Below are 26,311 nucleotides of genomic sequence, written 5' to 3'. Positions count from 1 at the left end.
ATGCAAATGATGTCTTGATTCTGGTTGGTAGGAAGCTATCTGGAAGTAGGCAGCATAGTGGTAAAAACCTAGTGGGAGTAGTGGAGTTATTTAGAATGGTGCTTTTTTTCTTACAGGAGAAGACGATGAAGAGGAGCCTGAGATGCCTGTGGGCCCCCGCCCACGACCACTCTCTGAGCTGCACCTTAAGGAAAAGGCAGTGCCCATGCCAGAAGCCAGTGCATTTTTCATCTTCAGCCCCAACAACAGGTGTGCAAGAATGGTGGGGAAGGTGGGACTCTACTCTCTCCATGCTACAAGCACAACAGATGCTAACATCCTCCAGCCTCTGAGTGGAGCCTGGGACTCTCCCAACCCCCCACAACTTGTGCAAACAGGCACTGATTTAGGGAAAAGTATCCTATATTCCAAATCAGAAGACTTGGGTCTGTTTTTCCCTCCATTTTTTGACACATGTAAACTCTATTTCTACACTTTTGGTGATTACCCTTGGTAATTTACTAAGTCTATTTAACTTAAAATCTGAAGTTAAGCAGTATCCTACACCTCCTCCTGCAAAATAGAAAGAGCTTATACTGTTTTAACTTCTCTCAGCCCTCCTACCTTACATGTTATTAATTAGTATTTTAGTCCTGTCCTTTATTTTTAAATTCACAAGTTAGACATTGTTATCATTTTCATTATTATTATATAGACCAATGTATACTTGGATTTTCATACAACTTCCCATTTTACTCATTCACCATTTTTTCATGTATCTCAGTCCACCCTTCTGTAATCATTTTCCTCCTAAAGCACATTCTTTAGAAGCCCCTAGTGTTTCTTTTTGTTGTTGTTGTTTTTGTTTATGTTTTTATTTATTTTTTTTACTATGAAATTTATTGTCAAATTGGTTTCCATACAACACCCAGTGCTCACCCCAGCAGGTGCCCTCCTCAATACCCATCACCCACCATCCCCTCCCTCCCACCCCTCATCAACCCTCAGTTTGTTCTCAGTTTTTTAAGAGTCTCTTATGATTTGGCTCCCTCCCTCTGTAACTTTTTTTTTCCTTCCCCTCCTCCATGGTCTTCTGTTAAGTTTCTAGGATCCACATAAGAGTGAAACCATATGGTATCTGTCTTTTTCTGTATGACTTATTTCACTTAGCATAACACTCTCCAGTTCCATCCATGTTGCTACAGAAGGCCATATTTCATTCTTTCTCATTGCCACATAGTATTCCATCGTGTATATAAACCACAATTTCTTTATCCATTCATCGGCTGATGGACATTTAGGCTCTTTCCATAATTTGGCGATTGTTGAAAGTGCTGCTATAAACATTGGGGTACAGGTGCCCCTATGCATCAGCACTCCTGTATCCCTTGGGTAAATTCCTAGCAGTGCTATTGCTGGGTCATAGAATAGATCTATTTTTAATTTTTTGAGGAACCTCCACACTGTTTTCCAGAGTGGCTGCACCAGTTTGCATTCCCACCAACAGTGCAAGAGGGTTCCTGTTTCTCCACATCCTTGCCAGCATCTATAGTCTCCTGATTTGTTCATTTTAGCCACTCTGACTGGCATGAGGTGGTATCTGAGTGTGGTTTTGGTTTGTATTTCCCTGATGAGGAGCGACGTTGAGCATCTTTTCATGTGCCTGTTGGCCATCTGGATGTCTTCTTTAGAGAAGTGTCTATTCATGTTTTCTGCCATTTCTTCATTGGATTATTTGTTTTTCAGGTGTGGAGTTTGGTGAGTTTTTATAGATTTTGGATACTAGCCCTTTGTCCAATATGTCATTTGCAGATATCTTTTCCCATTCCATTGGTTGCCTTTTAGTTTTATTGTTTCCTTTGCAATGCAGAAGCTTTTTATCTTGAGGGGGTCCCAATAGTTAATTTTTGCTTTTATTTCTCTTGCCTTTGGAAACGGGTTGAGTAAGAAGTTGCTGCAGCTGAGGTCAAAGAGGTTGTTGCCTGTTTTCTCTTCTAGGGTTTTGATGGTTTCCTGTCTCACATTTAGGTCTTTCACCCATTTTGAGTTTGTTTTTGTGTATGGTGTAAGAAAGTGGTCCAGTTTCATTCTTCTACATGTTGCTGTCCCGTTCTTCCAGCACCATTTGCTAAAGAGACTGTCTTTATTCCATTGGATACTCTTTCCTGCTTTGTCAAAGATTAGTTGGGCATGTATTTGTAGGTCCAGTTCTGGGTTCTCTATTCTATTCCATTGGTCTATGTGTCTGTTTTTGTGCCAATACCATGCTGTCTTGATGATTACAGCTTTGTAGTAGAGGCTAATGTCTGGGATTGTGATGCCTCCCACTTTGGTCTTCTTCAATATTACTTTGGCTATTCGAGGTCTTTTGTGGTTCCATACAAATTTTAGGATTGCTTGTTCTAGCTTTGAGAAGAATGCTGGTGCAATTTTGATTGGGATTGTATTGAATGTGTAGATAGCTTTGGGTAGTATTGACCCAAAGCCCATAGTGTTTCTTTATGTAAAGTCATTTGACCTGTTTATCTCTTGTTCTTATTTTCATTTCTTGTTCTTGAAAGATAGTTTTGCTGTGTACACAATGTTAGGTTGACAGGATTTGTCTTTTAATATATCAAAGGTATTATTACACTGTATTTTTCCTACTATCATTCCTTTGTAGATAATCTTCCCCTTATCTCTAGCTGTTTTGAATATCTTATGTTGCCTTTGGTATTGTATAGATATACTACCATGTGTCTAGATATGGATTTCTGGCCATTAGTCCTGCTTGGAATGTTATCGATTTATATTTTTCTCTAATTGTCAAAAAAAACATTAAAAATTAGAATGCGAATTGCTAATTCTTGCAAAATTGCAGCCATAATCTCTTTCTGTTCTTTCCTTCTAGCATTCCAAGTAGACATATGTTAAACCTTCTCATTCTGTCCTCCTACGTCTTAATGTGTCTTATAAATCTTTCACCTCATTATATCTCTTTTAGTATTCAGGGTAGTTTTCTCAGTTATATCTTCCAATTTCTTAATTCTCTCTTTAACTTTGTCTACGTTACTGTTTAAACCAGTTTTTATATCGACTTATTTTTTTTTTCATTTCAAACAGTTCCATTTGCAGCTTGATTTTCTAGAACCATCTGTCTATATCTAATACTTCTCCTATTGATTCCTCAACTTTGTGATCAAGTCCTTTATTCTGTTAAATATTTCAAATATAGTTGTTATATTCTCTATCTGATATGTTCAGTATACACAGTCTTTGGGAGGGCGTTCTAAATCATTTATTTGTTGTTTCTTCTGATTTCTCATCTTAGAAGTTCATCCTCTTATGTGCATAATGATTTTTGATTGTGACCTCAGTACTCCATCAGATTCTTGTGGACCTAAATTAATATTGGGAAGCTTTCTTCCAGAGGCTTCTTAAGAGTGTTGGCTTAGCCTAAAGTCCCAAGCTTCAGTGCCCTACCTTAAGAATGGCTTGAAATGCAGTTTCCCCATAGCAGTGCTACTACTAGCATCTATTCTCAGGCAACTCTGCCCTTCCTGGATACCTATCACACAGACCCTGGCTCAGTGGATTTGCTTATTTGTTTGAAAAGGATAATCAATGCAGACCTTCTAACTCTAATGAAGCCAGAATTGTCTCATAGAGTTTGCCCTTTCCAAGATTTGCTGCTTCTGCAGCAGTGGGGTCTCTCAGAGCACTACAATGTTGTGAGAAGGAGACTGAAAGCCTGGATTCAAGCCCTGAACACCGCACCCCCCCACACACACACACACAACACTCTACAAATTGTCTTTCTGGGCCAGCCTCTCCTTCCAGGGTTTCAGTGTTTTTACCTATAAAATGAAGATAATAACACCCATATCCCCTTCCTGAGCTGCCAGGATGAGATAGTATATAAGACACACTTGACATTCAAGGATTTAGCCTTTGTGGTACTACCAATGAGTGCCCAGAAAGTGTGGTATTGCATGCCTTGGAGCTATTACACAGGAGCATATTGCCTAGCCAGAGAGTAGGCTTAGCCAGCCTTTCAGCATCGACTCTGGGTGGGATCTGTTGTTCCCTATATATAAAAATATGAAGGAGATCTTATAAAATGATTTAATGATGGGGAAAAAGAAGTCCCCCCAAAAAAGCCAGTTGTTAATGTCACAGCAGTATATGAAAATATTGGGATTCCTGAAGGTCTCAGATGTAACCCTCCAAAATGTCAAAAGCTTACTGCCTGTGACAGTGCTTTATAGCTGCAAAGTTCTATACAGATGTGCCTCACACTGAGGGTGTAGAGGGGGGTGGGATGTGATTGTCACTACCCTCAGCAGTAAGACCTCAGGTTGAAGAGCCCACTCCCAAACTAACAAGCACCTTTCATAAGCTGAAAGAAGGAGTTGAGCTCCGGCGACCCAGGAGCTGCTTCTCTGACCTTTCTGACATACTTCTGTCCTTCTTTCCTCCTCCCCACACAGATTTCGCCTCCAGTGCCACCGCATTGTCAATGACACGATCTTCACCAACCTGATCCTCTTCTTCATTCTGCTCAGCAGCATTTCCCTGGCAGCTGAGGACCCTGTCCAGCACACCTCCTTCAGGAACCATGTATGCATTCCCTTTTGTCCCCTGCACCTCTTCTTCCCAAGGATGGGACTGGGCCCAGAGCTCTGTTGCCAACCTCAATCAGGACCCCAATTCCAAATACTATAATCAGATGCACAATAAACATTTCTTTAAGAGATTAGGGCTTTGGTAGAAACCATCATAAATGAATAAGAGAACCTGTACCCATATGCCTCAGGCTGGCCTGATTGGCAAAATTCGGGACCCTCATTGCCCTATGGATGTATCCCTGGTTCCCTATGTACTTAGTAAAAAGTAGCCTCTGACTTCCTGCCTTGCTCCCAATAAACTCTAACTGGTCCTAATCACCAAGCAGATAGGGGGAGCATTGGCAAATAGGTGCCAAAGATGAGGCTGACCTTATACAAAAGAGAGCTTCAGTGACCTTCTGTAGAGTAGAAAACTAAATTTAGAGACCCACCCAAGGCTCTGGTAAACAATATTAAAGGCCAGAGTAAGAACTGCTCTATCTCAAAGCCTGAAGACTTTGTCAAATCCCAACCAGATGAACGTGAAGAGAAGAGTCCATCAACCTAAAGTCATACTCATGCCAAACCACTTGGTGGTCCTGCAGCCTGCTTGGTCCAGAGTTTTCTTAAAAAGGTGTTGGCCCTAGCTCTGATCCATCACCTGAGATATAACAGAGCATGAACGTAGCCTGCCCCCAGCCTCGGCTGGGGATCTTCCTTCCTATGCCTCAAAGAACACAACACCAGTATTTCCACCAACATGAGAAGCCAGCTGAGTCACACCAAAGTGAGTTAAGTATTTTGCATTTTCCTGCAATAAAAAGAAAACCCCACTCTCTGTCCTTTTGACAAGCATCCCAGTGGTCTGATTTGGGTTTGTAAGTAAATTGGATTAATGAGAAAAGCATCCAACCAAATGCTGCCCAGACCCAGGACCCTGGAAACTTCCCTCACATGTCTGGGGACTTCGTGTGAAGCCACTAAGCTGCCTGAGACCAGCCCCACTTCAGGATCCAATGCTGTGTATATGCTACTCATCTCCTAACTGTCTGTCTCCACATGGAAAAGCTCACATGACATGTAGTGTGGTTCTGAAGAGTGACTCCTTTTCTGGTGAATGTCCGCTGACCTCTCCTTCCATCCTGCTTCTCTCCCTTCCCACCCCATTCCCACCCTGTTTCTTTTTGTTTTGCAGATTCTGTTTTATTTTGACATTGTTTTCACTACCATTTTCACCATTGAAATTGCTCTGAAGGTAAAGCCCTAATGCCTCTCCCCATCCTGTCCTCCGTGAGCCTCCACTAGCTCTCTGCTACTGTCTGGCGCTAACACACATGTTTCTGTTGGTGTCGAGTTCACTCTCAGAGCCACTAATCCAATTGTGCTTATTTTTCAGATCCTAGGCAATGCAGACTATGTCTTCACTAGTATCTTTACATTAGAAATTATCCTTAAGGTAATGCAATCTGAGCAATGCACTCTCTGCCTATTTCTCTATATCTGCTGTCTCTTTTCTCTCTTGTTTCTTTCACTCTCTCTTTTTTACTCTCAAGCATGAAATTTGATGAATTAGTGCCCCTCACTTTGTGCCCCTCACTTTGTGCCCCTCACTTTGCTCAGGCTCAGAAGCTAGAAGAAACCCATCGCCACTGCTGTGCCTCCTCTCAGCCTGGAAGGCTGGAAGGCTCACAGTGTCAACACTGATGATGTCCTGTCACCAGGTCTGGCACTGTGCCAATGCGTGTTGTGCCCCACCACCCCCACACACCCTACCTCCAGGTCATTGATGACTGACCCCTGCTTAGAACTCCCCCTCCCTCCTCCTCCCCAGAGGAGATGCTGCACAAACTCCAAGAGTGGAAAAGCTCATGGGGCATGGGAAATCACTTTGTCCATGACCTTGGACAGCCTTGGTCAACACCTTCCTCCATACAAGTGGCAGGTGCCAAGGCTAGGCTCCAGATGGGCCTGGGTGATAGGAATCGTGGGCCTAATTAATGCAAGATTTGGGGCCAGTCTTCCATTGGGGGCTTTCAACAGATGACTGTAGATTACTTGAGTCCTCAGTTTCCTGTTGAAAAACCTTGTTACGATGCCCCTTGCCCTAAGCATGGAAGAAGAACCAGGTCCCAAGCCCCAGTCCTGAGAGCACATGGAGCTGGCCCGGCCTGTGACTGGTGGCCCCAGGTGCTGCTGACCTCTGATGGCAGAACTTCTACAGACTTACCCCATCGGTAGAACCCACCTCTGAAAGCACTGGGATGAGAGAGATTGCTTTCTAAGTTTTATTTTATTACTTCTATTAATTTATAATTAATATATTATTTATATTTATTTTATTATTATTTCTAAGTTTTTCCAGTATACATCTGAGCCTCTAAAACAATGTATTGCCAAACCACTCCATCTGAGACTCAGGATGTGAGTTCTGAGACCCAGGAAAACTACATTTCAGCATTTGCTTTCTTCTCATTTACCTGAACAGGAGGGTTGTAGGCTCTAAAACATATCCTTCAGCTTGGTGTCTTCTTCCTGGGAGACTCATCTGGGACTCCTCCTCCCAAGGAGTCCAGGCTCCCTCTCCCCCTCCCTGGGGCTGATGCCAGCCACTGTCCACATCTGACCATGTGCCACAGCTAGCCTGCAAACCCTTCTTTTCCTGATGCAACTTCTAAGTCACGACCCAGACCTTTAATGTACATGACAGTTTTGTCACATCCAGATACAAGTTGAGTGGGGCCGTTTTGAGTGTCCACTGTGTCTGTGTCCCCAAAAGGCTGAGCTGTCCAGACCTCCAGCTTCTGTCCCTGGTTCCAGTGACCAAGGGACTTCCTCAGGTTTCCTCTTCTACTCTAGGACAGTGGATCTGACCAGGCCCCAATCCCTGGGGGTGGGAAAAGGGAACCAAAAGCTGTCTACCTGCATTGAGATGTAGTCTGTAAAACCCCTTTTCCATGGTGAGCTGAGTTCTGGACTTCAGACTCAGGGAGGCACACAAACACCCAAAACTCTTTCCTGGTATAAGAAAAGCTCTGAGGCCCATTTCTCAGGACTCCTCCACAGAGCTTCCCTTATGGATTTCAGTGGTGCTGTTTATCCTTCAGGATTGCCATGCAAACAGAAGTGAAAGATCTCTTTGCAAACATTATCATGGCAAGAGCCTTCCCTCCCTTCACCCTCTCCCTCTTCTACTCCCTTTGATGCTCAGTGTGCTTCTAAATATAAAGCCCAGTCCCCACCCCACTTCCCTGCACCTCCTTCCACTGGGCCCCTCTGCCTTGCCTGAAGGCTCAGCTTTCTACCTGGCACAGACAACAATGGTCTCATTGTCCAAGGGGCATTTAGTGTCAAGAACAGTTTAAAGACCTGAGGATATTTGGCCTTAAGAAGAAAAGGCTTGTAGGACCATGACTGTTGGCCTGAATACTGCAAAATACTGTCACATAGAGGAGGGACGAGGTGAACTGGGCCTAGCAGTAAATACAAGTTATAGGATACATCTAGTAACTAGAAGAGCTGCCTGGGGAGGCAGTGGTCGCCTGTGACTGGACAGAGCGGCTTTCCTGCCCTTCAAGTTCAGAGAGTCAGCAATCTCATGGCCACCTTTTTTTTTTCCTGAGGCTGAAAATACCACGGCAATAGGCTTTTCCTATGCAATGGCTTAGAACTGTGTGGCCATTAGCAAAACGGGGTATGGAAAGGACACTTTGCACTGAGTACCTGAACCTAGCTGTTTAAGACAACAGCTAGAATAATTTTCAAATAAATTCTCATTTTTCAGCACCCAGTTGCCCTTTCTCCTAAGGCCATTCTGCTGGCCCTGCCCAGGCATGTCCCTCCCACCCCTTACACACACACACTTTTTGGAGTGCTGGTCTCATTCTAGGTCCCTGACAAATAGGACCCCAAAGTCAAAGGACAGACATTGGCACTGTGAGCCCTACTAGTGCACCTATTCAAGGAGTGCTCTTCCCTGACCGTGGAGGGCTCTGTGATGCTCAGTAGTGTCCTCACAATATTTGAGACAAGAGTGAGGCAGGGTCGGACTCGGTGCCTTCTCTGAAACTAAAAGTGAATGGCTAGGGAAGGTGCTTGGCCTTCTGCAGGCACAGAGGCTCTGTGTTTAAGTGAATTATAGGAGCCACCCAAATCCAGTCCCTGCAGTCCTAGATCTTCACTCAAAGACAGGACAGCAAGCCCCTCCTAGATTTTCACTGAGAGACAAGACAGTAAGCTCCTCCAGATGGCAAGCCTATATTCCCCTGCAACCTTTTATATAATATACCCACTTCTAGAAACTGTTGCAGGACACAGGTGCCTGAGTCCCCTGTGACCCCCTGCAGTAGGAGATAAATGGAAAGAATTAGGTTGCAAGAGCTATTTTTGTCAGTTCCCCCTGTGTTTGCTTTTGAATTGCTCTGCGGACATGCTGCCTTGGGCATGCTCTGATTCCAGAGAGATAAACTGGACCCCAGATGACCAGGGAGCTGCTCTCAGTCTCTCAGCCACTGGCTCCAAATTGTTCCCTTTGGCTGATGCATCACGGCCCATGGCCTTTCACAACCCTTAACCTGGAAATCTGCTGGCTCTTAATTCAAATCAACAGAATTGGAAAGCTATTTGTTGAGCATCTACAGTGACTTTATACTGAGCTCAGAGAGAGATAATAATAGCCAAGTCCTGTAACAATAATCACCATCCCATGTGCTCCCGTTTTAGTCTTCAAAGGACCTCCATGTTGCCTTTCTATGTGTGCCTCATAAAGACAGGGAATAGTATGCCCACTTTGTAGTTGGGGAAACTGAACATCCTTATATAGGAAGAATCCAGAATTCAAATCCAATCTATCTGGCCTCAAGTTTAGTTTTCTCTGATGATAGTAAGTGTTTTACCTGTAATAACTCATTTGATGCCAATAACCCTAGAGGGTAGACATTATCATTACCCTCATTTCTCAGATGAGGAAACAGGGACATAGAAGCTAAGTAACTTGTTCCAGGCCATACAAACAAAATATGACAGAGCTGGGATTCAAACTCAGGCAGCCTGGCTCCAGAGCCTATGCTTTTAACCATGGTCCCACATTGTCCCTCTGTGTGTTCACATAGCTTGGACCTTAAAGAACATCAGTCTAAAAGGAAGATAATAGAATTGAGTTTAGAATATTTGGCATAGATCATAAACACTAATTAAGGTTAGGAAATGGAGGGATGCTAATTGCCAAATGTATTGGTAGAACTTCTCACTGGGCACTAGGATGCCCAAGACTTGGGTTTGCCCAAGACTGAAGAGTTGCCTGGGTGGTACACAGGACTTTCAGTACCAAAACAGGAATCCTGGGAAAACCAGGACAGTTGGTCACCATACTAGGTGTGTCCCACCTTTCCCCAGATGCCTAGTATCTGAATCTGGCTCTGGGGGTTGGGAGAGGAGGTTGGGAAGTTTGCATACAAAGGGAAACCTGGTCTGGGCAGTGTCAGCAAAGGGCTCCTCAGGGCCAGGATCAGGGACCTGTGATGAGGAACAGTGGAAGGTGAGAGATAGATGGCAGGGCCCAATCTGAAAAGGCTTCAAATATGGAGTCTGGTGTGGTCTAGTAAGTGGAAGGAGCCACTTAACCATCCTGAGCCTGGAATTCTTTTGTGGTTATATACATGATTGCAGAATATTGTCCTTGGCCCTGCCTCTCTTTCTGCAGTCCTGCCTGCCCCCAGTCCTCTCACTGCTCTTCAGCTTGCCCTACCCAAAGGATGCTGTGGGAGGAGAGGGAGGCATGAGGGGGTCTCTGGAGCTTGGGCAGGGACCACTCATGCTCATGTTTCTCTTTGCCTCCCTGCAGATGACTGCTTATGGGGCTTTCCTACACAAGGGCTCTTTCTGCCGGAACTACTTCAACATCTTGGACCTGCTGGTGGTCAGCGTGTCCCTCATCTCCTTTGGCATCCAGTGAGTAGGACTCCCTCAGCCAATGATGGGGCCACACAACTAGAAATGGGTGTCAGAGAGAACAATCAAGACTCTGAAGTCTTGCATGGCCACCAGTCTATGACAGGAACAGGGAGGGACCCCTGAATTGTACAACATGATGGCTTTTTGTCACATCCTCAATGGTGTGACACTTGGGGGGTATGTCCATCCAGCCAGAATATGTTTAAAATATATGGATCTTGGCATGACAGGCAGGACCAGGCCCAGTTATAATGAGAGGAATGCCTCCAGGGCCTTCATATCTCCTCTACTACCTGCCCAGTGCCCTTGGCTACTCTCAGCTCCAAGGGCCCTCCATTGCCATAACCAGCCCTGATATTCCAGTCCATCTTCCCTCCCTTTCTCTCTCCAGTCAAAGCACCTGATGAGAAGAGGGGAGTGGGGGACAGAGAAAGAGAGGAATTACAGATTCTCAGTCTTGGCTGCATAGTGGAATAGACTGAGTAGTTTCAGGAAAGACATTTGCCTAGACCCCTCTCCCCAAATTTTTATCTAATTGGTCTGGGCTACAGGCTCGGGCTTTAGGAATTTTAAAAGTTCTCTGGGTGACTCCACCATACAACCAAGGTTGCCAATTTGCTCAGGTTTAAAAGGATCCAATTACTAATTTCTCCCAAGTTCTATCTGCTGATAACATTAACTCCGCCTTCAACTTAAAAGCCCTTTCACATGCACAATCTTCTACTGTCCTCACAAAAAAAGCTGCAGGCAGGGCAGGGACTGTTACCACCATTTTATAGATAGGAAGACTGAGGTTCGGGGCATGAGATGTGCCCAAGGTCATACCAATGGCAGAGGAAAGGGGTCCTGGGTGTCCTTTCCCAAGGGTGTTTTCATGGTAAGCCTAGAAAGAGCAGACATGGGAGGAACAGGAGTGAGACACTCTCTGTGATCATCTGTTATCATCTCTGTGATCATCTTAGCTGTCTGCTGGGAGCCTACAGGTCTAGATTCTAATCCCAGCACTACCACTAAACTACTATTTAACCTTGAACCAAGAACCACCCCCCCCTTTAGTCTGTGCTTTCTGCACCTAACCTTAAAATCCCTTCCATTGCCATTCAGTACAAACAGACTCCCTCCCTGAGATACTTGGATAACTAGGAATGCCCTTTGAATCCTTTCAGATAAAAGAACCATGAACCAGAGAAATCAGATCTACCAGCTCCCTCCTGAGCACATTATCCTAACCTCATGCTGATGTGTCATACATTTTTTAGGTCCCAAAGTGTGTACAAGGCTCTCTGAAAGACTGTGAGGATATCTCAAGCAAATGGGTAATGTGTGAGGGTTGAGATAGAGACCACCTGGATGGATGAATAACTCCAGAAACCATGCAGGCTTCCTGCCGAGGGGCTGTTCCCTAGTGCCTCATTTCCACTAGGGAACAGCAAAAGCCGAGGCTCCCAGAAATCCTGGCCAAGCCCTAGCATCCAGGCATGTGGAACCTGCTGTGTAGAATCCATTCCTTCAAGTCCTGAGTGTGTTATGAACGGGTGGTTTTATATACACCTGTAATGGGCAACTGCCTGGAGAACACCAGAATAGCTCCTCCATCACCTCCAGCCAACAAGGCCTGAAGCTCCACCATCTGTATAACATTTCTTCGAGATCGGTGATGTCTTCATCAGACATAATAATAAAAGCTACCATTTATTCGGTTCATAATATGCACCAAGCACACTGCAAATGATGCAGATACTGTTTCCTCATTTAATCCCTGCAACAACTTATGAGGTCCACTTTACAGATGAAAAAGTTAGGGAATTTATCCTCTGTGAATTGGCTGTTAAGTGACAGAGCTGGGGTTCTCTTTTCTTTACTAAAGCTCCCCTGAGTAACACATTATATTGCTAATGACTTCTGGTAAATTGCTTTTCATATTATTTACACACCAACAGGAAGTCCCAGGGTCACTGGCAAGTTTCAGGCTCTTCTAGGATGGTAGATGGGAGTAGAGAATTGTCCCAGGATAAGAAAGTCCTCAAAACAGACTTTACACTTTCTCAAGTTTGCCTGGGGTCAGCCTGTCAGGACACCCCCTCATATTATTTCCTGCTCCACCACAACAGGAGCTTACTCCCCTGCCCTGTTTCTCTCTCCCAGGTCCAGTGCAATTAATGTGGTGAAGATCTTGCGAGTTCTGCGAGTCCTCAGGCCCCTGAGGGCCATCAACAGGGCCAAGGGGCTAAAGGTGAGAAGGGTGGGCCTAGGTGAGGAGCCATCAGCAGAGCAAGCATCAACCCAGCTGTGGACTGGGGGGATATAAGTGAGGCAGGGGGGTGGAGGTGGAGGGCTGGACAGAGGAGAAATGGCCGGAGCAAATGGCTGCTGTGTTAGAGCCTGGAATCTCCAGCCTGTACTTCTAGTCCCACTTCAGGCTAAAGAGAACAAGGATAGGCAGCTGTTCAAAATCAGAACTTCTAGGGGCTCCTGGGTGGCTCAGTCAGTCAAGTGTCTGACTCTTGGTTTCAGCTCAGGGCATGATCTCATGGTTCACGAATTCAAACCCCTCATCAGGCTCTGTGCCCAGCTACATGGAGCCTGCTTGGGATTCTCTCTTTCTCCCTCTTTGCCCCTCCCCTGCACTCTCTCTCTCTCTTAAAATAAATAAAATAAACTTAAAAAAAAACAAAATCAGAACTTCTAAGCAAAACTCGTGCATAAAAGAGACACACACACAAACCCAGGGCCCCCACATGAAGATGAGGCCCCCATATTCCTCCACCTATAAAATGGGAAACTAGCAGGGCTTTTGTCCCTATAGTCACCTAAAGCCCAACAAAGGACTTTGAGTTCCATTGGATCCCATCACCATGTGAACCTGGGAAGGTGCTTTGCCTCTTTGAGTCATATTTTCACTCTGGTGACAAAGGGGCTGTCCATGAGCCTCCCTCAGAGAGGTTCGTGCCTTGGCTAACAGAAGCTCAGGCTGTAGGCACTTCCTGAAACCTGTCCCCTGCCTTCCCTTCCCACCACAGCACGTGGTCCAGTGCGTGTTTGTTGCCATCCGGACCATAGGGAATATCGTGATTGTCACCACGCTGCTCCAGTTCATGTTCGCCTGCATCGGGGTCCAGCTTTTCAAGGTAATAGCTTGGCTCTGATCTGTGCTCCTGCTTCCTTCCCCTCCTGTCAGCATGCCTGAGAAAGATTGCTGGCAGATACACTCAAAAGAGGACAGCGGCCTGGGTCAGACTTAGGATGAGTGGAACCTCCAAACACCCTCCCCTCAGCTTCCCCCACTGGAAAGGAGGACTCTCCACCAAGCCAAGGACCCCCTTGGTCTTGCAGCGCAGCCTGCCTTTCTGATCCCTTCCCTTCCTTCTAGCAAGAAAGGGAGAGGGACTTTTATCCTCTGAAGCCTCATGCCAGTCACCTGCTCAAACCTCTGCAGTGGTCCCCCATTATTGACAGCATCAAATCCACCCTTCTCCAGCCAGCTTTCAGAACACTGCATCCATCCAGGTTCTCTCTCACTGCCTCCTGACAAGCCCCTCCCCCCCCCCCCCCCCCCTGCTACAGTGAGGCTGCCTTCCTTGGTTTCTGCTCTTTCTGCCTTAATCCTTTTATTTCTGAAGCATTCTTCCCCCTGCCCTCTCCCACTGACTATATCAATTCACCTGATTTCCGGCCATTTAATTTGTCCCTCTGAGACCTGTTCCACTTCCACCTTCTTTAGGCCAGCCAAAAGAGTCCAGCTCTTGTGGAGTGGAGTTCCCCCCTTTTTTAAAAATTTCAATGGTACATCCAGCACTGAGCATCTTTATTCACTGACTGCTTGGTATATGTGAGTCATGGCTTCCCGGTTAGATTCTGCTCACCTTGTCCTTTTTGCCCCAAGTTCCTAGCACAGTGCTGGGCTATATACATGATCACTAATCATTTCTTGACTGATTCATTGATTAATGAACATCTCCAATCACTTTGTTCTTTTGCCTTCCAGGGAAAGCTCTACACCTGTTCAGATAGTTCCAAGCAGACCGAGGCGGAATGCAAGTGAGTACAAGCTGGAGGGCAGCCAGCACAAAGGATAGTTAATTCTGGGAGGTTAGTGACTTGGCCTGAGAGGAAGGACAGTCCATTCTTTCTCAGATAGCACTGACAGGTGGACTTCTACCTTTGGGTAATGTGATACTGTTGACATGAAATGTAAGATTATCTATTCTTGAAAGGTCTACCCACTGAAGTTCTTCACAACGGCTCACACTGTGGGGTTTAAGCCTAGCCAGTCTCATCCCACCCAGCAAGCCAGGAGTCATTGGTGGGTCAGGTGTGAAGGAAGGTGAGAAACACAAGAATTAACTCTTCCTTCTTTCTCAGGGGTAACTACATCACATACAAGGATGGGGAAGTTGACCACCCCATCATCCAGCCTCGCAGCTGGGAAAACAGCAAGTTTGACTTTGACAATGTTCTGGCAGCCATGATGGCCCTCTTTACCGTCTCCACCTTTGAGGGGTGGCCAGAGTGAGTATGCAAATCACAGCCTGTCCACCCTGATATTAGAGCCCAAGCTATTCCCCCAAGTTTTATTATTGTCCCACACTCAGGTCGTGCTTACCTGTGTCCTCCCCAAACAATGAGGGTTTGTTCCTAGACAATCTGCATACCATGGTCACTGCTGAAACATAGACTATTCTTTTTCTGGAAGATGTCAAATTTTCGGAAATTCCAACCAAAAATGATCTTCTTTTAGCTCTCCTTCCCTACTTCAGAGTGAGCTGCAATGATAGGGGTCTTTATCATTACTCTCATGGCACATAGGAACGGGGTGAGTTTCTCTAGGTATGAGCCCTTAGATAGCCCTTAGACAGGATTCAAAATTACTGATCCCAACATGCACTCAATGTGGGTAGAGATGGCAAAGATATCTGTTTTAGACTCTACCTCAGTCTCCTTGGAAAAAGCCTTGTCTATAATTATGGTGAAAAGTAAGAAAAGGATGGAAGCCTGAGTCCAAATTCCTCTGCAGAGATCATGCCTAGACCAGCCTGGTTGGCCCTTTACACTGTTATCACCTCTACCAGGCAGCTTGTGCATCAGGTGTTCCATATATCTTTGTATAGACACCTGCTTCCCCGTACGCCCCACCCAGTGCACTCCAGGGAAATTATCATCTAAAAGAAAGAAAATTCTAAATATTCCTAAGTCAGTAACCACACATGGATCTTAGATAAGAGTCCCATTATTATATGGTAAAATATAGATGATACCTAGAGAATAACCAAGTACTGTGCAGAGTAACAAAAGAAAGAGAGGAGTTAATCCCTGTCCATGAAGAGAAACATACACATATAATGGCATACATATATAAACTACCTAAGTATAAACCCAAACCATTGTTGGTGATCTGAATAAGCTTGGGTCATTTTTATCTAATATTTTTATCTAAATGGATATTTGCTCTCAGATAGATTTATTTTATGCTCACTGTAACATCCTCTGAGCCTATGCCAGTTTGCAAAGCTGTTTCAATATTTACTAATGTTTCCAGTATTTGAAATCAATGTCCATGACTCATTTTACAAATTCTTGACAGTTTCAAAACACCCTCGTATACACTATATCAACTATCTTGCCAGGTAGGAAAGTCAGGAATTATTGTCTCTCCATTTCACAAATGAAGAATCTGAGGCTCAAAGAGATTTATTTGTCCATGGTCCCACCCCAGTAAGTGGCAGAGCTGGAACTTGAACCCAGATCTTCTGACTCCCAGCCTATAGCTGTTTCCAGCTGTTTCCTTGATCCGGAGGATACCTAGGAGTAGTGGTGCTGTCATTCCACAGAAGTGACACTGCTTCTCCGGTTCCCTCTGTGGGGCCTGTCTCCTCCTGCAGGCTGCTGTACCGCTCCATCGACTCCCACACAGAAGACAAGGGCCCCATCTACAACTACCGTGTGGAGATCTCCATCTTTTTCATCATCTACATCATCATCATTGCCTTCTTCATGATGAACATCTTCGTGGGTTTTGTCATCGTCACCTTCCAGGAGCAGGGGGAGCAGGAATACAAGAACTGTGAACTGGACAAGAACCAGGTAGCTTTCTAGGAAGAGAGGAATAGGTGGCAGGGCCGGGTGGGGAGAATGCGAGGAATAACAGCAGTTGGCAGCCTGTGGCCAACCCAGAAGAGAGGCTGAGGTCAGAAGATAGATCTATGCAGATGCTAAGATCATCTGTCTGCTCCTCAACAAGGGAATAGGGCTGTCAGTCTTCTGGAAGGCCCTGGACAAAAGAAATGCAAATCTCTGCAAATCCTGAATCTGGCATTCAGCCAACAAATATTTGTTAAGCACCTACTTAAGGAGACTCCATGATAGATGCTGTGAGAAAAAACCTCACACCCTATCTCTTAGAAGTTAACAAGTTAATAAGTGCCCACGTGGGTTAGCACACTGATAATGAAGAAAGAAACTAGAGGAATGAGGCAGTGAGGATTTCAGGGGTGAGGAAGAGAAGGGCCTTAGAAAACCCTTAAATGGTTTAAGTAAAACACAGAGGCCTGTGCATGAGGTGGGGGCAAGAAAGAGGCTTCAGTAGGAATAATGTGATAATGCCAGGACAGTAAGGTATTCTGTGGCCTCTGAGAAAGTTGGCAACTCCATCAGTGAAGAATGAAGCTGTTACAGTGGGCTGCAACATGTTGTCACTGAGGTCAGTTCCCCAGCTAGACTCCTCAATGGGGAGAGTAAGGAGGAGTTATATCCCTGTGTGTGAGTAACTTAAGGTCTCATATGGGAAAGCACATAGCACAAGACACTCAGCTCTACACCAGTTAGACCAGCTGGACCTCTCATGGACTTTGATGTCAACATCTTGAGTTTAGACTCATCATTCTGGCTGTTCTATGACCTTTGGATTGGAAGAAAGACAGGAAACAAGGAGACCAATTAGAAAATATAGATGAGAGATGATTCGACCCTCATCTACTATCAGGTTAATGATAGTGGAGGTGGAGAAAATAAGAGGAAATAAAATTGGTCAGGCTTAGAGATTGGGTGTGGAGGCTGAGAGTAAGGGAAGAGGCTGGAATGACTCGCCAGTTCCTGACATAGGAATCTGGGCACAGTGCAGAGAAATGAACTAGATCTGTTCTGGAGTCTCAGGAATGTCGTCAGCCTAAGATCTCCTCCCCTATCCATGAACTATCTTCAGATCTTGTGTACATGGGTAAATAAGGAAGATTGACTTAGGATAGGAGGAAAAGTTGAGGAGGGAAGTGCCCCAAGGAGCATCTGTGGTATAGGAAATAACCAATGGGAAGAGGAACTGTCATTCAGTATTTATCAAATGCCAACTAAGTGTTGGCAGCATACCAGACATTACCAAGTTGAGAAAATGAGACACAAACTCCATGACTAAATCTTGGTAAGGAGATTGACTAGAGGCAATTCTTTCCTTCATTTAGGGAGTTACAGAAAATTTTTTTTTAAGTCCAAATAGTCTCTCAAACCTATAAATGAGTAGAGCAGTAGATTATTTCTCTGACTCCCAAGGTGTATAGTTTCATCCACATCCCACCCTCCTCTGCCATCCCCACACACATCATCCAGGTTACTAACCCCCTCTCTCCATTCCCACCCCAACCCTCCCGCTGCCTCCCTCCCAGCGACAGTGTGTGGAATATGCCCTCAAGGCCCGGCCCTTGCGGAGGTACATCCCCAAAAACCAGCACCAGTACAAAGTGTGGTACGTGGTCAACTCCACCTACTTTGAATACCTGATGTTCGTCCTCATCCTACTCAACACCATCTGCTTGGCAATGCAGGTCAGTGCAGGGGGGCCCTGGATACGTGATGCCTGCAGGAGGGAAAATGCTAGGGGAAGATATGAAGTGTAGAAGACCTGCCTGGCTGTCTCTAGTGTGTCACCTTCATATTGACCAAGGAAGCAGAAAGAGCAGAACTGTCTTCTTTTCCCAGAAAGAGAAAGATAAGTGTCCCTTTCAAGGATGAGCTCCTCTCTGGCATCTTATGAAAGAATCCATAGGAGCCTGGGTTAAGAAAACATTTAGAGTGAAGGAAATGGAGAAGAGAGGGGGAGCTTGAAGAGCTCATTATTGTCAGTGAGGCATGGGTGTAGAGGTTGGTTCTATATCCACCTGTCTTCAGAGAAGTCAACTTGTGCTTAAGCTCTCCTGAGAGCCAGAAGTCTCCATAAAGTTGTCATAACCAATCAAAGCAGGAACACAGAATTCTGCCAACCTGCATTTTCAGAGCTAGCAGAGAAGGGAAGAATTTGCAGGTTTTCCTGAGTCCATCTTACTGCCCATGGAGATGTGAATGGCCTTCCAGGTTTTAGTTCAAAGAAGATCTCTGTTGAGAGGAGGGTGGTGAGGAGTAGGGATGTTCCCGCCTCATTTTCACAATCTTTCCCCTCCCCTCAGCACTATGGCCAGAGCTGCCTATTCAAAATCGCCATGAACATCCTCAACATGCTCTTCACTGGCCTCTTCACTGTGGAGATGATTCTGAAGCTCATTGCCTTCAAACCCAAGGTAGGCCTCTGAAAAAGGTGTCTGATCTGCAGGTACCAGAGAGATGGAGAAGAAGGGGAGGAAGGAGTGCCAGTATTGAAAGAAGGAGAGTGGGGCAAAACTAATCAGTGAAAGACCCCATGTTCTTGGAAGACAAATGTTATACCTCCTAAATCTACCAGGAGTTGGACCAGGACAACCCCTTGAGATAGAGTCTCTAGTCCATGGCTGGGATATACAGGAAACAGATTCCTCCTTGAGCCAAGCCTCTTCTTCCAAGGAGGCAGATGATGGTCCTTCTTCTCCCCTTTCCTACCCTGTCTCCACCCTCACCCCCCAACACATAATCTAGAAGAAGCTATTCCCACCAACTGGCAAACCAAACCTCTTCACAACCAGCCCCCCAGATTCACTCAGGCTGCTGTTCTACTCTTCTCTCACTTCATCAGCTGCACAGACCACCCTCAAGCTCAGCCAGGGCTTCATTTGCTCAGGGCTCAGCATTCCAGCCTATGGGGACCTCCTGTTCCCCTCCTCAGAGGCTACATCATTGTTCCCTTGCACTTTCCAGTACAAAAAGGGCAAATGTCTTATAAGCAGACATTATAAGCAACTTCTAGAAACAAAGCCTGGAAGAAAGATTAGAACTATTGGCTGAATGAGGCAGGGTAGGGAAGGTTGGATTGCCTGTCATCTTGGATTCTCTGTGCCCCCCTAACCAGCCCCACTCCCTTCTCCTGGATAATGGAGGAGTAAACTGACTTGAATATCACCCACCATCTTCCACCCCTGAAGACAGGTCAGAATCACTGGCATACCCTGGCTTGGGATTCACAACATGGGCAGCTACTCCTGAGGGAGGGTATAGCAGCAACTCAGTGGCTTCTCTGGCTACCACAACCCCTTTTGGAGAGCAGTAAGAAGGAAAGAGTTGGTTTTAAGAGAATCATATGGCTCCAGACTTGAGGAAACCTCTCCAGCTTTTTGAGCCTTCTCTCCCCATCCTTTACTAGTTTTTACAGATACAACACATCAAAAAGAGACAAAAAGGAAGAGTCCTTGACCATATATTCCATTTTTATTCAAATTTTTACTTGTCCTGGGATTAATTGGGACAGAGGGGGTGCTCCTTGGCTATTGGATCTGTATTCATTTACCATGATGTCATCTTCTTTGAATTAAAATTCAACTAACATTTCTGAATAACCTGCCATGTGCTACACATATCTCATTGCATATAATCTTCAAAACACCCTCATAAGAAAGGTATTAGCATCCTCATTTTAGGAAAGAGGGAAATGAAGCTCAGAGCAATTAAGTGTAATATTAATTACACCATTATTAAGTGGCAGAACTGGGAATAGAATCTGGTGCCTCTGACTTTATAGTCGATGTCATTTCCACTGTGCCAAGCTGTTAGCAAGCATCTTCCATGTCAGGTGTTCTGCTGGGTACTTTTCAGAAAGAGGGAAACAACCTTTGAGAGACTTCAAAGATAAGACAGACAATATTCTTATAATACTTATTCCTTCTCTCAAAGAATGCCTGTGAATCTTGGCTAATTTTCAGAGGATAAGACTCTTAATAAATGTCATTTGGTGAAAATAATGGTGTTTTCCTACCTCCTCCAGGGCAGAAAATATACTCTTTTCACTTTCCCTTCCAAACCCAATCTTATTCAGGGGCATACATATTGTCCTGGCCTAGAAAAGACCACTAAATGTCCCTGGCCACCTTCCATGGGGCCCACAGTACCTCTGCTTACCTGTGGTCCTATTCCAAGTCATGTGGCTCAGCAGTACTGACAGGTTCACAGCCCACAGCAACGTGACCAGTGAGGCTGGGAATACAGGATCATTGCCAAGTTGAGCTTCAGTCTCAGATGACAGCCTCTAGTAGAGAAACTGGCATCGTTTTCACCTAGTTTCATGAGACATATGGTTTAAATATTTCAAAGCCTTGAGTCATTCCACAGTTGACTCAGATGTGTCTCTGATGGTGTCTGATGCAGTCTGCAGAACCCTGCATTGGACTTTCTGAATTATACCTCATAAGTACAGGAGATGTATTAAGCAAACTGCCCTAAGAAGAAAATGAAATTGATCCCTGCAGGGGCTTATGCCTGAAAGACACCCTTACCTAAATCCTGCAGATCAAGGAGTAAGCCATTTCCTAGGAAGTAGCTAGCTGAGGTGGTCTAAACCATAGAGTGACTCCTAGTTGTCTCAATCCCTAGTTTTCTATTGTGAGAAGATGGAATAAATTAAGAGAAACTTTTCCCAAAGAAATAAGAGAGCTATCCTGGGGTCAACTGCATTTCACACATGCCAGGGTCAAACTGTGGTGTAAATTGAGAGAAAAATGGATATTTTCTGTGAATACCTCAAAAGGGACTTCTGATAATAAGAGGGGTAAGGGTCACTGGACCTGGCTGGCCATGCAAGGAAGGTTGACCAGTTGGAAGGAGACTTGAAGAGAACAGGGTGTCCTAGTTTCTCATTAAGCTATGTTCTTCATTTAGGGAATAGACTCCAAGAAAAGCATCCTCCAAAATTGGCATAAAATCAAACCAGAAACAACTTGAAGCTCTGGTGTTATAAGCCAAGAACCAGTGGCGTATACAGTGACCTGAAATACAGAACAGCTTTCATATCTCACCATTAACTGAGATTCTCTTCAGCACCTTTTATTTCACTATAATGATTATTTATCTATGATATGAACGAGTCTGCACTTATAAGCATTGGGTGTGAAAGATCAGTTAGGTAGCAAGGGTGTAGAAGACTGGCATTAATTGTAACCAGGGAGAAGTTACCTGAAGTTCTCAGTGCTTGACTTTTCTTCTCTATTCTTTCAGTGTCTGTGATTGGTTGGTTGGTCAGAGAGTTGGCTGGATCACTTTGTACTCTTACTTTGTTCTTTCATTGTCTTCATGGTGATTGATGTTGCCAAGTTCTTCATTTCTGTTCTCCTCACCACACTATGGAAACTGAATTTACTCAAGTAAATCCCTGCCCTAAATCCAACTGCCCCACTCCTTAAGTTGACACTCTATTCCAAACACACCGAAAACTATGGGTGAATATAAACCAGTTTAGAGCAATCAGTCCCCCACCTCAGAGATCTGTGGTGATGTCTGAAGAGAATGCAGTAGGTAATAGTAGTATTGATCCTACACCTAATAGCAAGCCAAAGGAAATCCCTTCCCTAGAGTAGGAGATACTTGGAGACATTGAATGGTACCTGGGTCCTACCTGATTGTGCAGGACCAAGTTGGTCAGCATGGAAAAGTCTTGGTTAAAATTTTCTGAAGGTAACTAAATAACTGCACTGTTCTATAATGAATTGAAATGCATCAGCAAAGACAGAAAAAAAATTTAAGATACATGTCATTGCTCTTCAAACTGACCCATAGATTCAGTACAATCCCATTGAAAACTTCAGATTGGACTTTAACCAAGGTAAGAATGTCAGGTGAAAGGGGAGCCACCAGCCACCTGGTGGCTGATAGAATGATCCTGGGTTGTTCCAAGGCTTTAGCCCATTTGGGCAGCTCTGACATCACCGTGGAGGGAGAGGCAAAAACCTGGTCACAGATACTCCACTGTTAGCTACAGGTTTTACCAGAAGGGGTGATGATGTCACGTGGCTGCCTGGGATTTACTGTTGACAATGACTCAGCAAGCACAATGAGGAGGTGGGGAGAGAAGGAGAGGCTCCAGGCTTGTCCCTCCTCAACAGAAGTCAGTTGCCCAGAAAGGTAGGAATCCCCGCAGTAAAAGGCTCCTAACTCCTCTGCTCCCTGTAAACTTTCACATGGGTCATGGAGGGATGAAGAAGCAGATCTGCTGTTGCTGAGATGTATCACCTTCCCCTTGGCTGCTGCCCACTCAGTATCTCCCCGAGGGGAGGATGCTAAAGGGCATTTGACCCTGGCAGCATCCTGTGATCAAAACCTTGGCCTCCTCTTTCAGCTCTTTCCTACCCTGAGAATGGTCCAGAGAGGTCAAAAGAACCAAAGGAAAATCCCTCATTGACCCTCCTGGTACCCCAGCTTTCTTGAATAAGAGCAACTGAAGCCTCAGGACTTTCCTGTTGTAGAACAAATTAGGGTCCAAAGGCATTTCAAATCTAAGGGATGAAGTGAGGCCTCTGGACCAGCTCTATCTAATAGAACTTTCTGCAATGTTCCATATGCACTGTCAGTAATATAGCCTCCTGTGGCTATTGCATGTTTGAAATGTGGCTAGTACAGCGGAGGATGGGTTTTTCAAATATATTTATTATAATTAATTTAAAATTACATAGCCAAATGTGGCCGGCAGCTGCTATATTGGGCAGCACAGCTCCAGACACCGCTTCTTACCCATAATATTCCCAGCTTCTGCTGTCTTCTGTCTGTCTTAGTTTCTTCAGCCCAGCTGCTCTGGCTTCACAAAGCCAGATGGTTTACCTCACCCTCCCCGCTTGTTCTCCAGCTGTTAATTTTCTACCAGAAATTGATTCATAATGGTGGGAGCCCTCTTGACAGGGTAAGACAGCAGTCTTTTTCTCAAGGATCCCACAGTGTGGATTTTCTCCTGACTCGGCCAGTTCATCCCTGGACTTCCCCAGTCCTTGTTAGCTGCAAGTGCTGAGCCTCCTTCCCTGTGGGTCCTGTCCCACCAGGTTCCTGAGCTAAGGAAGACCCTAAGGAAGGTGGGAAGAGTGTGGTCTGGAATTAGTCTTGCTACTGTGGGCTGAATATAAGGTGTGTCCCTGGTGATCCCTGGGGCACTAGCTACTCTTTTTCCCAGTCCATTAGACTTCAGACCAGGTTTCCCAATAAGCTAAAGTTCACCAACAACTCAACAAATACTGTATTGAGCACCGACACAGCAGTGTGCTTGGTTCCAGGGACACAACAGTGACGACAGGCAGGTTGGTAAGCATAGCCTTGCTCACTTCGCCTTTTTAAGAATAGACCTCCCTGACTTTGGCTCACTCTTTGGTCTTGCAGAGTCCCCATTTCATTATCTCATTTATCCCCGGAAAACCTATCCAGCCTGGTACTCCTGTTTCTACTTAAGAAGCAGTGAATAAACACACGAACCCATTGTGTATCGATTCCAATATGTTAAATTAAGTAACATTCAGGAACAAGGAAGGAAGGAAGTAATATACATTAAGTGTCGGAAGAACATTGCATTAGATATTCTCCATTCACTATCCCAATCAATCTGTGAGACTAGTATGATGGTATTTAGGAAACTGAAGGTCAGAGAAAAGCTAAGTAATGTGTCCAAGATGGCAGAGCTAGTTTTTTGCTGTTGGTTTTGGGGGGATTTTAACGCAGGTTTAGGTGATTCAAAAGCCAAGCCCTAACCACTACACCCTAATTGAAACAATAAACATGAACAAACTGAGATGTCACTCTGTACCTAGTAGGTCCTCAGCAAATGTTCATGTTCTTCCTTATAAGCAAATCAGAGACAGAATGAAGGCAAGCCACTCTCAAGTAACAAGTCTATGTAAACTGATATAGTCACTCCATTCCCATGTCCTTCCACCTCCTCTGAGGCCCCTTCTCTCCCTATACCCCTCATTCCCTCATTCTGTCCTTGGCCCCTTGTTTCCCTGGATTTATCTGGACCACCTGGATTTCCCTTCCAAATCTGAAGTGACAGGTACTTTCAGGAGAGGGAACAGTCACCTGATAGGTGACAACGTCTAATAGCCTACATATTAATGTATGTGCACACACACATGCACACGTACATGCACATGCACTTGACATGAGAAGACTTTCAAGATGTGAAGACAAAAATTAGATTGCCCAATTCCTGGAAGGCAGGAACTGTTTCATATGCAATTCTGTGTCCCATGAGAGGCATTCAGTGAAAGTTTAATGCATGCATGCAGGATGCAAATTACAAAACTGGAGAACAAGGAAAAGAGAATCCAAATGGTAATATCAGAAAACACCATTGGGGCGCCTGGGTGGCTCAGTCGGTTAAGCGTCCGACTTCAACTCAGGTCACGATCTCGCAGTCCGTGGGTTCGAGCCCCGCATCGGGCTCTGTGCTGACAGCTTGGAGCCTGGAGCCTGCTTCCGATTCTGTGTCTCCCTCTCTCTCTGCCCACCACCCCCCCCTTTCATGCTCTTTCTCTCTGTCTCAAAAATAAATAAACGTTAAAAAAAAAAAAAAGAAAACACCATTAAGATCATCAATCTTCCATCAATGCAGAAATCTCTACACATTCTTCCTTTCTGCCATAAGGGATCCCCTATTTCTACAGGCAGCTCTGTTGGGAATCCTTCTTTATATTGAACTGAAATGTGCCCCTCTGTCATTTCTACTTACTAGTACTGATTTTTCCATCTTTTCTTTCTATAAATGGTTATTGAGCACCTCAGTGATGATGTTGAGACATGGTACTATCTCACAGGGCTCACAGTGTAGTGCAGAGACAAAGAGATTAAGGAATAGGGCAAGTGCTATGCTGGGCAAAATAGGCCACCACAGGGTGAGCATGACTGAGGCAAGAGACACCTGTTTGAGATAAGGTTGTCAGGAAGGTACCATTAAACTGAGGCCCAGAGGTTGAAAAGGCTGGAAGAGCATTTGAGGGAGAGGTGAGAGCAAAGGTCCTGAGGCAGGCAGGGATAAGCTCAGCTTGTTTTAGGAACTGAGAGCAGTGAGTAAGAGAAAAGGTTAGAGGATATAGACCCTTCAAAATCTGTAAGGGGTGTGGATTTACCCTGACTGCCCTCAGAAACCACATGGAGCAGGGCCTTAGCAGGAATTATATAATTGGATTCATGTTTTTGAGTCAGCGTGCTGACTGCTTTAAGAAGAATGCACTGTTATGTGCCAAGAGGGAAAGCAGGAGTCTGTTCCTGGAAGCACAGGTGACAGCAGTGGAGGACAGAGAGGCGGTCAGAGTCGTGACATTGCCCAATGGTGAAGAGGTGTGAGGGTGAGGCAGAGGAATCAAAGGAAGGTCAGGATAGTCTTTTCACAGGACTACCTCTTGCCCACCTTTATATCCCTCCAGATGCTAACACAGTAGCACCTGGTACTTGTCAGTCTCTGGAAATGTCACCTGAATAAGAGCAAACCAAAACTGTCGTCCACAGACAGCATCCCCTGGGAAAACTGAGGAACCCTGTGTCCTTCCTCACAGAGATGATCCCAACCCCTCGATGACAGGTCTAACACCCTATGAGGAAACCCCCTTCAATTCTCACCCTCCCCAGGTCACTCCCAAGAACTAGCTAGAGAGGGAAGCAGAGAT

At 45.1% G+C, this 26,311-nt stretch overlaps 1 protein-coding gene and 1 long non-coding RNA gene across 51 annotated transcripts in view; one reads left to right on the top strand and one right to left on the bottom strand.

Annotated features, from left to right (window-relative positions):
- Positions 1-26,311, top strand: part of CACNA1C (calcium voltage-gated channel subunit alpha1 C) — a 749,041-nt gene that overhangs the window by 648,674 nt on the left and 74,056 nt on the right. For 20 of the 50 annotated variants that reach the window (XM_053225610.1, XM_053225602.1, XM_053225601.1 and 17 more), the window contains 11 exons: positions 117-249; positions 4,449-4,578; positions 5,962-6,021; positions 10,405-10,511; positions 12,660-12,747; positions 13,535-13,642; positions 14,500-14,552; positions 14,877-15,023; positions 16,394-16,595; positions 18,167-18,325; positions 18,944-19,054. In XM_053225610.1, the coding sequence (XP_053081585.1) occupies positions 117-249; positions 4,449-4,578; positions 5,962-6,021; positions 10,405-10,511; positions 12,660-12,747; positions 13,535-13,642; positions 14,500-14,552; positions 14,877-15,023; positions 16,394-16,595; positions 18,167-18,325; positions 18,944-19,054 (1,298 nt within the window). Of the gene's footprint in view, positions 1-116; positions 250-4,448; positions 4,579-5,760; positions 5,821-5,961; positions 6,022-10,404; positions 10,512-12,659; positions 12,748-13,534; positions 13,643-14,499; positions 14,553-14,876; positions 15,024-16,393; positions 16,596-18,166; positions 18,326-18,943; positions 19,055-26,311 lie in introns of all 50 variants that reach the window. The other 30 variants (XM_053225598.1, XM_053225585.1, XM_053225615.1 and 27 more) reach the window with 3 other exon arrangements.
- LOC128316326 (uncharacterized) lies at positions 11,273-22,369 on the bottom strand. Its single transcript, XR_008300030.1, has 5 exons — positions 22,288-22,369; positions 21,849-22,022; positions 20,799-20,953; positions 15,118-15,277; positions 11,273-11,397 (listed from the first exon to the last, which is right to left on the bottom strand). It is a non-coding gene; the product is annotated as an uncharacterized LOC128316326 (long non-coding RNA).

This window comes from Acinonyx jubatus, chromosome B4, assembly GCF_027475565.1.
Source record: "Acinonyx jubatus isolate Ajub_Pintada_27869175 chromosome B4, VMU_Ajub_asm_v1.0, whole genome shotgun sequence".
Taxonomy (NCBI): domain Eukaryota; kingdom Metazoa; phylum Chordata; class Mammalia; order Carnivora; family Felidae; genus Acinonyx; species Acinonyx jubatus.
This window is presented reverse-complemented; position numbering and strand designations above follow the sequence as displayed.